This window comes from Capsicum annuum, chromosome 3 (assembly GCF_002878395.1).
Source record: "Capsicum annuum cultivar UCD-10X-F1 chromosome 3, UCD10Xv1.1, whole genome shotgun sequence".
NCBI classification, from domain to species: domain Eukaryota; kingdom Viridiplantae; phylum Streptophyta; class Magnoliopsida; order Solanales; family Solanaceae; genus Capsicum; species Capsicum annuum.
In genome coordinates, this window is record NC_061113.1 from 30,798,448 (window position 1) to 30,811,686 (window position 13,239).

The 13,239-nt window shown below is 42.0% G+C and overlaps 1 protein-coding gene across 2 annotated transcripts in view; it reads right to left on the minus strand.

Moving 5' to 3' along the window:
* Window positions 1-1,096: 1,096 nt before the first annotated feature.
* The window catches only part of LOC107855692, a 25,842-nt gene continuing 13,699 nt past the window's right edge, over window positions 1,097-13,239 (minus strand). For both annotated transcript variants that reach the window (XM_016700702.2, XM_016700703.2), the window contains exons 11-27: window positions 8,768-8,916; window positions 8,577-8,647; window positions 8,318-8,491; window positions 8,161-8,232; window positions 6,415-6,516; window positions 6,249-6,338; window positions 5,756-5,831; window positions 5,567-5,663; window positions 5,261-5,330; window positions 4,977-5,156; window positions 4,652-4,774; window positions 4,459-4,542; window positions 4,119-4,303; window positions 3,877-4,015; window positions 3,694-3,753; window positions 3,321-3,425; window positions 1,097-1,501 (exon numbers count right to left, since the gene is read on the minus strand). In XM_016700702.2, coding sequence (XP_016556188.1) covers window positions 1,388-1,501; window positions 3,321-3,425; window positions 3,694-3,753; window positions 3,877-4,015; window positions 4,119-4,303; window positions 4,459-4,542; window positions 4,652-4,774; window positions 4,977-5,156; window positions 5,261-5,330; window positions 5,567-5,663; window positions 5,756-5,831; window positions 6,249-6,338; window positions 6,415-6,516; window positions 8,161-8,232; window positions 8,318-8,491; window positions 8,577-8,647; window positions 8,768-8,916 — 1,891 coding nt within the window. In that variant the 3' untranslated portion in view covers window positions 1,097-1,387. The remainder of the gene's footprint in view (window positions 1,502-3,320; window positions 3,426-3,693; window positions 3,754-3,876; window positions 4,016-4,118; window positions 4,304-4,458; window positions 4,543-4,651; window positions 4,775-4,976; window positions 5,157-5,260; window positions 5,331-5,566; window positions 5,664-5,755; window positions 5,832-6,248; window positions 6,339-6,414; window positions 6,517-8,160; window positions 8,233-8,317; window positions 8,492-8,576; window positions 8,648-8,767; window positions 8,917-13,239) is intronic.

The following is a 13,239-nucleotide window of genomic DNA, read 5'->3' on the forward strand; positions in this document are numbered from 1 at the left end:
CCCCCCCCCCCCCCCCCCCCCCCCCAACCCAAAAAAAAAAAAAAAAACCCCAACTCTATTGGTGAAGACTTGACAACGTAAAGGCCCTACTAGCTATTGATCAAAGTAATAAGGCTTAAGTGGTGATGCCTATGATGCTCTCATCACAAGGGTGGTATGGATGACAGTATCAAACGAATGTGCTATTAAACCAACTCAAGTTCCCACTACAAGGTGGTGCCTATTAGTGTTCTTGTAGCAGGTACTTTGCCAAAATGAGAAGAGGCATAGTAGTAGCGAGGGGAGTACTACCAGGTTACCATAACCTCCTCAACAAGTATGATTGTTGCAACTTGGAATATGAGAGGTTTGAATAGTGTCCAAACACAAGGAGCCAATTAGTTAAAGTAACTAAAATTTGTCTTCAGCAAAAGTTGGGCATAGAGTTACTGAAGCTAGAGCTAGTCCAATAATGAAAAAAATCTTCCCAGGATGGGCTTCTTGTACTAACTATGATTTTAAGCTCGAGGAAGAATTCAAGTTACGTGGACTCTGTTCTGAGTGTTGGAAAAACATCCTCAGTTCATTCATGGTAAAAACGCCTTTTTACAATCTATTGTTACTACATTGTCGAGACAAGGACTTATCGACATCTTTGAGGCAGCTCCATGACTATTACCACAACCTGGATTACTTTGGGGGATTACGAAGTGGTACCGTCTGATAATGATAACTGGAATAACTTAAGTATGTGGGCAGGGAATTAACATGGAACAACCATGTTCATAGTAGAATTGATAGGGCTTTGGTGAATGACTCTTGGATGCTCACAATTGCTTAACTAGATATGCAATGACTTACTGGTTAAGAGGAACCACTAACAAAATCCTTCCTAATAATCAATAGGAGATAAATTTCACACAGGCTCCTTCATAATCCTCCCTAGTAATAAATAACAATGGACTTGTCTGCTACGCATTGACGAAAAATTACTCATCCTAACCTTAGCTATGCTGGACGTGCTCACATACGAAAGCATTCTGCAGTCAATATCGATCGTGGGGTGGGGGGGTGGGGGGTTCAACGGAATCCAAAGTAAAACTATACAAAACTCAAATACAGAAAAAGAATATAAGATTATGCTTTTCTTAAATTACTCAACTCATATGTACAGAGAAGAGACCTACAAATGAGAAAATTGGGTGAGACGAGATTGAGGGCTTTAGGACTTGCAATTGGTAAACCTCCTATCAACTAAATATGATACACGAGGGTCAGGGCCAAGGCCAATTGGACTTTGGGGAACCTGGAACCGATTATCCACGCATGCTGGTTTCGCTGCTATCTCGGGTTGCAGAACAGGAAAATAAATAAACCAATGCTTGCTCTATAGTTGTACATATCACCTCTACATGAAGTAACTGAGAGACGTTTTCTTTCTGGATCCACCTTCTCCATATAAATCATTCCACTGAAGAAGCTCATTCATATTTGAAGATTCTGATGATACACTGGCATGCACCTGCATTTGTCAACACACAGACAAGTCATGAATCTACTAAATGTATACAAAGCACACTATACCAAACTATTCTCCACAGTGATGAATGATGATAAGAGTAGTAGCACTTCACTTCTTTTCCGCACACTAACAAGTGGTAACCATTTCATTTTGCATAAATCGGTACAAAAACCATCAAGCTTCCTGGTATGTTAAATTGACAAAAGTTCATAATAAGAACACGATATCAACATTCAACATCACCTATGCAGCAAGGTATTTCTCAGAAGAACATGATATCTTTAAGGTAGAGGTTAGGTTTGCGTACACCCTAGCCTCCCCAGACCCCACTTTGAGGGATTACACTGGGTATGTTGTTGTTATCAAATTAGCAGCTATTATGGAGGCATCAATTGTGATTGTCATTTGATCGCATTATCTCAACTTTTCTTCTTCATAACAGATAAGGGTTTTCTGGAGTGTACAAGCATAATAACACAGATAAGACTTGAGAGATGAGTGTAGGTTTATGTAAGGAGACCTGCTAGACTTGACCAAAATGAGGCACCAGAATACGATCAGTTGCTAAAGAATGACATTTGAGTTCACAAGGCCAAGTGACAAAGTTCCTCAGACCCCCACCAACATGGCCTTCCTTACCCAGTGGATATCCTCTTATGCACTCTTATCTACCCTAGCAGGCATGTACCGTTACAAAGATGGTGATAGCATATAGGGGCGAAAGCAATCAGCTCATAAAACTAAAACGCACGGCATACAATTAGGCTATCATTATTAAGGTAAAGGTACCTATACTAATGGCTGACTAGGAGGTGCTAGTGTAATGAAGAATCTTTAGACTTGATAGCATGTCCCGTGATATGTGAGGAGAGAAGCCACTAGTAAGAGAGAATTATCTCAGTTGAAAGGGCTAGTGATCTTTCAAGATACATTCAGTCACAGATATGCTAAGGAAGATCTCCATAAGGCTCAGAGTGGTATTGTTTGGGAAATGCCAAGGAAGATACTGAGATCTTGGGAAGAAGCAGGTGTAGGATTGACACACACGGATGGAGGATTGTCCCAGCTTGCATTTGGTGGACAATCTGGGAAGAGAGAAATTCCAAATGTTCGTTAGCAGTTCAGTTCAGCGGATTAAGTTTGAATTGCTATAGATTTTTCTGTGAAGAAACTGCTTCAATGACAGAGACCACAGCTTTTTGTTAAGGTTTCAGGAGCAGTTTTCTTCTTTTATACATGTACATATGGTTTCAGCACATCAGCACAACCTATGTGCTGTTTTGATAAATACATACAAACCGTTACCTTCTCAAAAAATAAAAGAAGAAGAAGAACATACATTCAGGCTACCTGATCGAAACCACAAAATGTGGAGGTGGATCCTAGAGTACAATCACATGAACCAAATTCTGTTTCAACTACTTCACCAATAGCATGCAATAAGACGTAAGAAACCAACAACATTCCCCCAGTTTAACATGATTTACCCTTAATCTTATGACGACAATCCCAGTATATCCCATCAAGAAATAAAAGGGCAAAGCACCCGCTATGCACGGGTCCGGGGAAGGACCGGACCATAAGGGTCTATTGCTCACAGCCTTCCCAGATATATAAATAAAATAAAAACTGATCATTTGAGTACATATCTATCTGCCGTGACAATCTGCAACAGGTAGACAACCGAAAGGATCCATGAGAAAGTCCCAAAGTCTACTTGGCAGTAAATAAAGGTCCTGAATCCCAAGTAACTTTTGCAAAGAAAGTAGAATGCAACACATCAAAATCCGCTTAATAACCAGAGTATGTGCTATTGTACCTGTTCATGTGCATACTTAAAATCATCCATGTTAACAGGACGAATATCTGCGCTGCTATGCAATGCCGGTGTTGGCCTGTTCTCTGCAATTGCCGATGCTTTATCCTGAAATCATGCCCCAAAAGTTTAAAAAAGGAAAAAAGAATCATCAATAGATTAGCATATTAAAGTGTAAAGACACAGCAGATGCTGATGATAATTTCAAACATCGCGAAAGGAAACACACATCATGAAGCCTATATTTAAACGACTTCCAAACAAACTTTAGTAATAGTAGCATTTTTGTATGTGTGGATCCACGTCACCAATTCAACAAAATGTTGGAAGGTAACAGAATTATAAGGAACGATAAGACTGAACTCAGTAAACTGACCTTCTTCTCCTTCTCCAAAATTTCTCTAATAGGGCAATGCGCAGCGCTCACACATAAATTCTGGGATTGAGAATTTGAAGTGGCAGTGAGTATGATGTGCAATATAGAGTATAAATGCAGTTATTTTGATGGAGGGATTGCAAAACTAATGCATTAGGAAATACAAGTGATCTTGATCCAGACCTTCAAATCACTCCCTGAATACCCTTCCGTCATATTTGCAATAGCTTCTACATCGACATTTGGGGCTAATTCTTCCTTCGCCAATATAACTCTCAGTATTTTCTCCCTATTTGAAGCATCTGGCAAGTTTACCATCAACCTGCATCAAAGGTACACTAACGGCATCACTACCCATATATCTTTAGAAATCATGATCGATTAATCAGTTAAATCATAAGAAAATAATCTCATTTTAAGTTTACCTACGGGGAAGCCTCCTAATAACTGCTTCATCAAGGTCGAAAGGTCTATTTGTTGCAGCAAGTACAAGAACTCGTTCCTTGTCTTTTGTACGCAGACCATCCCAATTAACCATGAATTCATTCTTCATTTTCCGCATAGCTTCATGCTCTCCAGGATTTTCTCGTCTTCCCAACATGCTGTCCACCTAGTAGACAAGAAAAATGGAGGAAAATGAAAATATAAACAAGAATGACATAGAGAAGAAAATAACTTTAAAGGGAAAAGGAAAATCTAACTGTCAACTATTTAGGAAATAAATTTGGCCCAGCGACGGCTGTGTTGCAGAGAAATGTCACCAACCTCATCAACGAAAACAACACTAGGCGCTATTTTACTAGCTAATGTGAAGACTGCTTTGACATACTTCTCTCCTTCACCGAACCACTGGCAAGAAAAAGTTGTGAACCATTTTAAGAAGGGCCAGTCAAAGAAAAGATGGGCAGAAACCACTTTTTTAATAACCAAAACGGCAGAAATCACATATAGGTAGTACCTTGGATGTAATGCTTGACATTGATATGTTGATAAAGTTTGCACCAGCCTCGGTAGCAACAGCTTTTGCAAGCATTGTTTTACCAGTACCTGGAGGTCCAAACAGCAATATTCCCTTGCAAGGCTGCAGATGGCATCATATTCAGAAACACAAGTGCATACTTGATGACTAAGTTCTAATGACCTAATCACCCCCCCCTCCCTTCCAAAAAAAAAAAAAAAGCAAATCATTTCTTTTTACTTTATCAGCTACCCCAAAGGGAGACGAAGAGAGAACAAAGAAAGAAGATCCCAATGGATTTCAACATAAAGCAAATTCCTTTTACCTTGGTCAGCTGTCCTTTACAAAACAATTCTGGTCTCTGAAGAGGCAGCATCACCAGTTCTTTCAGAGTATCCTTGACAGTTTCCAAGGCCCCAATGTCATTGAAAGTAACACCAATATCACTAGGCGGAATTACATCCCCAAGTAGTTTCTTCTCGAAGTCATTTTCAGTAACCACATCCTGAAAGTCAAGCATCCATCTTATGATTCAGGAAATTCAGGATGAGAAGCACCTTTTACTTATTTAAATTTGCACAGTCGAGAAAAAAAATCAAGAGCCTTCACCTTGAGGGATTTCTTTAAGCACTTGGTTTCACTCTGAACGCCTTGCAACATATTGAGCCCATAAGCAATGCTGAGAACAAAATGACATTTCAGAGACATGCAAACCAACTGAAAAGAACCTTCAGCCACTAGACAAGTGAACTAAGAGAACATTAGTTATACATTTTTTTTTTTTTAAAAAAAAGGACAGTCCGATGCACTAAAGCTCCCACGGCTGAACCACAAGTGTTTATTGTGCGTAGCCTCAGTTACATTTCTTCTACATGTTACAACATTATGGACTAGAGAGTGAAAATTAAATTTGACCTTTCACTGGAGATAACTAGCTTCGGCTCTTTCATAGAAGACTCAGATTCATGCATAAAGTGATGACTCAAAGCCCAGCCAATTATCTTTTCAACACCTTGACAACCACATCAGGAAACAGGACAGATTATTATGATCAAGAAAAGGATTTCAAATCTAAAAGGACTAAGACTACGAGAAATTACTTACTTTCGTTCGTCAGTGCTTGATCTTTTATGCATAAAGTTTCAAGGTCATTGCAATTAATTCTGAATCGATTCAAAACCTGAAATCACTCATACAGTCAGAACACCTGAACAACTCAGTAAACCAGTTCATTGAGGATACAATTTCATAAGCATCATAATCATTTATCTTTCTTACAGAAATCACCATAAACTGACAATTGTAAACATTATTCTTATAATGTGGTGAGATGCAAAATTAACTTTCTCATGTCACAAGAGAATAGAGATGCACTGGTGAGAATGTTGTTTCAGCCTTTCAGGTGAATCCAGAATAAGACGGTAAAAATATGAAAATTTGAATTGCTAAGAAATGTCCATGATGTTGCCTATGTAGTTAATTAGAATTTGACAGAATGTAGAATATTTCATATCATTATATAACCATGACTGGAGAACATTGAAGGGATCTAAGATATAAGTTTTTTTCCCTTAGCTGCTAAGTACAGAGAACTCACATTGCGAATGCTTGCTATGTTTGACTGAGATTTCATAGTTTCCATATCCCGATCTAACTGTTGCTTCCAGTCTGATAATAAGATTTCATCCTGCCACAAGAACTAATATTAAATGCTTGCATCAAAATTAATACTGTTGGTAGTCAAAATATATACTGAAAGTTACCTGTGGGATCTGTATGGTAACTTTGTTGGGAAACAGTCGTGTGAGCTGCTTCATTGTCTTGGGAGTTTCTTTGCTTCTATCATGCAACCTACCAAAACTATCCTGCAAAGAGATGCCATTCAATGCATTAATATCAAACATTTTACTGGTGCATGTATTTCTAGAATGTAATCAAACATTCACCTAAATTCAAGGAGATGCCAACAATAATAAGAAATTAAGAATAACAACTATAATCTTCATAGGAAGGATAACATCAACAACAACTGTTTTTGATAACCAACAATAACCTGTTAAAAAAATATTATTAGCAACGACAACGACTTCTCTCTACCTTATAACTCTCCGTAGAGCTAGCAAGTTAAACCCAAACCCATAGGTCTGTCCATACCTGACCCATATTAGTTCATAAAAATGGTTTAGTACATAATGATTAAAATGCGTTTCAAAATCCATTTTTATCGAGTTGGGTGTGGGTTCACGAAATGCTAAGTTTCTTTTGTTAGATGGGAATTGGTTTAATACCCCCCCCCCCCCCCCCCCCCCCCCCCCCCAAAATATACGGACATATCATACATATGCATCAAACTACACACAGAGAGTATATATATGTACATGCATGTGGCTGAAAGAGAACTTCTAGAGCCCATTGGTAGTAGCTTCAGTGGTTGAAAAATAAAAGAGATGAATAAGAATGAAGGGTGTGCCGATATAAATAAAGCAAGAACAGAAATATTAGTCTCGTATAAGAAGACAGAATGAGAACATGGATTAAATGGGTGTCGGGTTGGTTGGTAAGGCCTGTACTGACTACTAAACCCATTTTATTCCTACTTATTCCGACCTAATCCACAAACTTGGCATCACTATGCCTAACAATTTCATGTAATGTGGTTAAGAGGTTGAGTCATATGTTCAACCATGCAATGGGTGAATGTAATACTTTTTGGAACCTAGTATCAGCCATAAGGAAATAGAAGACTGATTTGGATTTTGCGACTTCTCACAAGCACACACATTCAAATAAATATATGAAACCATTTGCTATTGCAGACACATCATAAATACATGTATCTGTGTTAAAAAAAAAAAAATTAATGGCAATTGGTGTGCGAAGTACTTGAAAGACAGAGACATGGATTGGTAAAAGTAGTTTGGGTAATTGAAAGATGTGAAAAAAGGACTGGAATCGGCCCCGGGTTTTGTCTAGTGGTAAGAGCGCAGCGGGTGATGTGTAATTAAGCACACCTTATGGCTTCGAACCCTGCTGCAGATAAAAGTCGAGCACTTAAGAGCTATAGGCCCATTATCCACCAAGTTTCGAGCATGGGCTAGCTGGCTTTCGGGATTTGTGGATTAGAGTAGAGAAGAATGTATTGTATAAGAACAAAGTATGACGAAGGGGTTTTGGTGGATTTGATAAAGCTGGCGCCCATTTTCTTAAAACTCAATTGACACCCGATCCCTTTAACTCCTATTCCTCAGCATATTGAGGAAAAAGAATATGTTTTGTATTGTATGCTCTTCAACTATGCAATTTGTAATGGCCAAATGTAAAGCTTGGAGAATCCATAGTGTCGGTCATGGGTAATTACAAAATAAAATAAAATAAAATCCATATTAGACAACCTCCTCTAAGATGTGCAGTTACAGTGCTTACATTCCCTCGTAGTTCTTAGATACAACACTGAGAACAAGAAATGGAAAACCAAAACAAAAGGGAATGGAAGATAAAGCTTTACATACTGGGAAGGCAAGGTCAAGCAATGCCGTTTGGTTGCTTCCAAACTTTGTAAATAGCAAGCCACCAGGATGCGACTGTAACGGATAAAGTAAGGCTATCAGAATCACAAGTCAAATGTTTATCATGAAGGAATGCAAAAATAACTACGCCTTTGCATACTTTCTCCTTTCGGTTGTCCGACTGGGCATGGGAAGCTATGGCAACAACATTCTCTGGCAAATGCTCAAGCTTAATCTTGAAAGCAGCATAGGCCTCAGGATTACCCACCAATGACTTCTCAATGTCTTTGATGAACAGAACTAGAGGACTACTCTTACTTTCTCTTGAAGCAACCTACATAGATAAACATATAAGTAAACCAAGGACACTCTGCTCAGAAATGGAATCATATCATATGGAAAGGTAAATTAGGAAATACCTCAAAGAGCTCACTGATAGCAAGTTTATCAAGTTCATCAGTGCTTGAGCTATCAAGACGGAGCAAGTCAGCTGTGGAAAAAAAGAAGACCAGGCCACCAAAATGTGTGTTCTGTTATCGACATAGCTGAGCCAGGCAACAAAAAATAAACAATGGAACTTTCTGATATAAATCAGGCATCAGACGAATACCTGCACAAAAGAACCCATGATCGTCATCGCACAGACCACCAAGATCATTACCCTCTGGAATTGATTTATCAAATCTGACACCAATTTTGGAGGACCCATTTTCCTCAAATGCAAGAACCACTTTGCCCCTGTAGCCATATGCCGGACCCCTGCAATCATTCATATTCATGCCGTGATTTTTAAATAAAGGATGAACTGACTGACAAATTTCAATAGAGACAGCAGGCTGTTCATTAAAAAAAATAAGAAGAAGCAAATCAACTACACAAGAAGTCAATTAGTACTTTAAACCACATAAAAACATAACCACAATAGAATCTCTATCCATGAACATCTATTATGCCAGAATACCTAGGAGATCCCTCTAGACATCACTTTTTCTACCGAACATATGATTGGCTAATTGTAGGCATATTAGATACAACCAATGGGAGACTATTGGTTCAGATCATTTGGGAAACTTTTGGATCTAATGAAAAGATAACAAGGAAGTGCATTAGGAATTATTATTATTAAATATTTTCTACAAGAAGTGGTCAGTGAACTTTTTATTGTACTTCATCCAATAAAAATGGCCAGTTCCGGAGTAGCAGAGTCAATGCGCTTAATTTTCAAGAGTGGAACTCGAACAACAATTCCATAACTTTTTAAGACAAACATTGAACATTCAAAAAATATTAAATAATACAACCAAAACTTTTTTCCTTGATAAACAACAACAACAAACCCAGTGTATTCCCACTTAGTGGGGTCGGGGGGGTAAGATGTACGCAGTCCATACCTCTATCTCTGATGAAGTAGAAAGGCTGTTTCCGAAAGACCCCCGGCTCAAGGCACAAGATATCACACAAACACATAGTAAAGCACAGAAGCAGATGACATAACATAAATACGGCACCCATAAGGAATATAAAACAGAAGAAAGCAGAGGAAAGCACACAGATTCGTAATAAGCATGGAACACTGAATACGGAATCAAAACGGGAATAAAAAATAAAAAAAAAACCCCACCAAGTAATTCCCTACACTAGCGACCCAATCTGGCCCTACTCTTCTGCCGTAATTCGCGTCTTCCAGACCTTCCTATCTAGGGTCATGTCCTCGGTGAGCTGTAACTGTTCCATGTCCCGCCTAATCACCTCACCCCAGTACTTCTTCGGCCTACCCCTACCCCGCCTAAAACCATCCAACGCTAGCCTCTCACACCTACGGACCGGGGCATCCATGCCCCTCCTCTTCACGTGTCCGAACCATCTCAATCGTGCTTCCCGCATCTTACACTCCACTGAAGTCACACCAACCTTCTCCCGGATAGTCTCATTCCGAACTCTATCCCCTCGAGTCAGTCCACACATCCAGCGCAACATCCGCATTTCTGCCACCTTCATTTTTTGGATGTGGGAGTTCTTAACTGGCCAACACTCCGCTCCATACAGCAAGGCCGGACGGACTACCACCCTATAGAATTTGCCTTTAAGCTTGGGCGACACCTTCTTATCACGCAGCACCCCCGACGCGAGTTTCCACTTCATCCATCCCGCCCCAATACGGTGCGAGACATCCTCGTCAATCTCACCGTTACTCTGGATCACGGACCCGAGATACTTGAACTTATCCCTCTTACATACCTCCTGTGCTTCCAGCTTCACTACTACCTCGTTTTCCCGCCCCACGTCATTAAACTTACATTCCACATACTCTGTCTTGCTTCTGCTCACCCTGAACCCTTTAGACTCAAGAGTTTGCCTCCACATCTCTAATTTGTCATTTACAACCCCTCGAGTCTCATCTATCAGAACTACATCGTCTGCAAAGAGCATACACCACGACACCTCCCCTTGAATACGCCGCGTCAACACATCCATTACTAACGCAAACAAAAAGGGACTAAGAGTAGATCCCTGATGCAATCCTGTCCGGACAGTGAAATGCTCTGAGTCTCCTCCCGCCGTCCTCACCTGGGTTTTCGCTCCCTCATACATATCCTTAATTACTCTGATATATGCCTGCGGTACTCCCCTCACCTCCAAGCATCTCCAAAGCACCTCCCTGGGGACTTTGTCGTAAGCTTTTTCCAGGTCGATAAACACCATGTGCAGATCCTTCTTCCTTTCCCTATACTGCTCCACCAACCTCCGTACCAGGTGGATTGCCTCCGTCGTCGAGCGGCCGGGCATAAATCCGAACTGGTTTTCCGAGATAGACACTATCCGTCTCAGCCTCACCTCGACCACTCTCTCCCAGATCTTCATAGAGTGACTCAATAACTTAATCCCCCTATAGTTATTACAACTCTGAATGTCCCCCTTATTCTTATAGAGAGGGATCATGGTACTCCACCTCCACGCCTCGGGCATCTTTGCCGTCCTGAAAATTTCATTAAACAATCCAGTCAACCATCGTACACCAGCCTCTCCAACGAACTTCCAAAACTCCACCGGTATCTCATCCGGCCCCGTCGCCCTACCCCTACGCATCCTGCGGACTGCCTGTCTAACCTCTTCTACCTTAAAACGTCTACAATAGCTAAAATCCCGACACTCCTCTGAGTGCTCCAGTTCCCCTAACACAATAGCTCTGTCCCCCTCGTCATTCAAGAGCCTATGAAAGTACGACTGCCATCTCTTCTTTATGTGGCCGTCCTCCACCAACACTCTACCGTCCTCCCCCTTAATGCACCTCACCTGATCGAGGTCACGACCCTTCCTCTCCCTAGCCTTCCTAGCCTTAGCGAGTCTAAACAACTTTTTCTCCCCTCCTTTCCCCTGTAACCCTGTATACAAGCTCTCAAAAGCGGCCGTCTTAGCTGCCGTGACCGCTGACTTCGCCTCCTTCCTCGCTAGCTTGTACTGTTTCCTGTTTACCCGCTTCTCTTCTTCGTCCTTACTTTCCACCAACTTAGCATACGCCTCTTTCTTGGTCTCCACTTTCTTCTCCACCCCTTCATTCCACCACCAATCCCCCCGATGGTGACCGGCCCGGCCCCTAGAAACACCCAACACCTCCCTTGCATTCTCCCTGATGCACCTTGCCGCCCTGTCCCACATACTATCCACGTCCCCCCTACACTCCCACACCCCCTTGCCCGCCAACCTCTCCCCTATCTCCCACGCATTCACTGGCGTCAAGCCGCCCCACTTAATTCTCGGTCTACACTCCTTACTCCTCCTCTTTCTATTCTTCTTTATACCCAAATCCATAATCAAAAGCCTATGTTGGGTCGAGAGATTCTCACTCGGGATGACTTTACAGTCCTTACACAACGCCCTATCCCCTTTCCTAAGCAACAAAAAGTCAATCTGGGTCCTGGCTATCGCGCTCCGAAAAGTGATCAGGTGCTCGTCCTTCTTCGGGAAGCCCAAGTTCACCACCACCAGCCCAAAGGCCCTCGCAAACTCCAATAGGGTCGCCCCCTCTTCATTTCTCTCTCCAAAACCAAAACCACCATGCACATCCCCAAAGCCTCCCGGTAGCGCCCCGATGTGCCCGTTGAAATCCCCTGCTACAACAATCTTCTCCGAACTGGGCACGCCTCTCACCACCTCCTCCAAAGCCTCCCAGAACCGCATCTTCTCCTCCCCCTCCGCTCCCACTTGCGGCGCATAAGCACTACACACGTTCAGGGTAAACCCCCGAATGACCAACTTAATAGTCATCAACCTATCGTTGATCCTCTTCACCTCCACTACCTGACCTCTAAGCTCTTCATCTACTAAGATGCCAACTCCATTCCTACGCCTCTCGCTCCCAGAGTACCACAGCTTGTAACCATCCACATCCCTAGCCTTAGACCCTACCAACTTGGTCTCTTGGACACACGCAAGGTTGATCCTCCTCTTCCTAAGAATCTTCACAAGCTCTACGGACTTACCCTGAAGGGTCCCTATATTCCAAGACCCAACCCTCAGCCTACCGTCGCTATCCACACGCCCCCCACTACCTCCCCCTCGGCCCAACCTTGGCCTCCCGCCCTCTCCCCATCCCCCGCCCCCACCACGGCCCCACGCCCCAACCCCCTCGGACATGACCCTATCCACCCATTACCACCCACAGCCACAACTACCCGACAGTATAGGAAAATATAAAGATGAACCCGGTGACAGTATCAAAGCAGCAGCAAGGAAATACAAAGCTCACACACCTTCAAAGTAATATTCCCGAAATAAAACTAAGAAACGACCACAGCAACAGCAACAACAGACAAGGTACAGGGGCTACTACGAGCAAAATACTAAGGATGGAATATGAAATAATGAAATAAAATGCAATAAGGATGGAATATGAAATAATGAAATAAAATGCAATACGAAATAACGAAATAACAAAGGTTAGAAGTCACCGGATTTCGCTTGGAGCTGCGGCTACTGGAGACGGCGTAGCGGTTGCAGACGGAGTTTCGGCCTGTTGGAGACCGAATTGGCGGCTGGAGACCGAGCGGCGGCAGGTGGATGGCCGAGGTGGGGGGGGGGGGG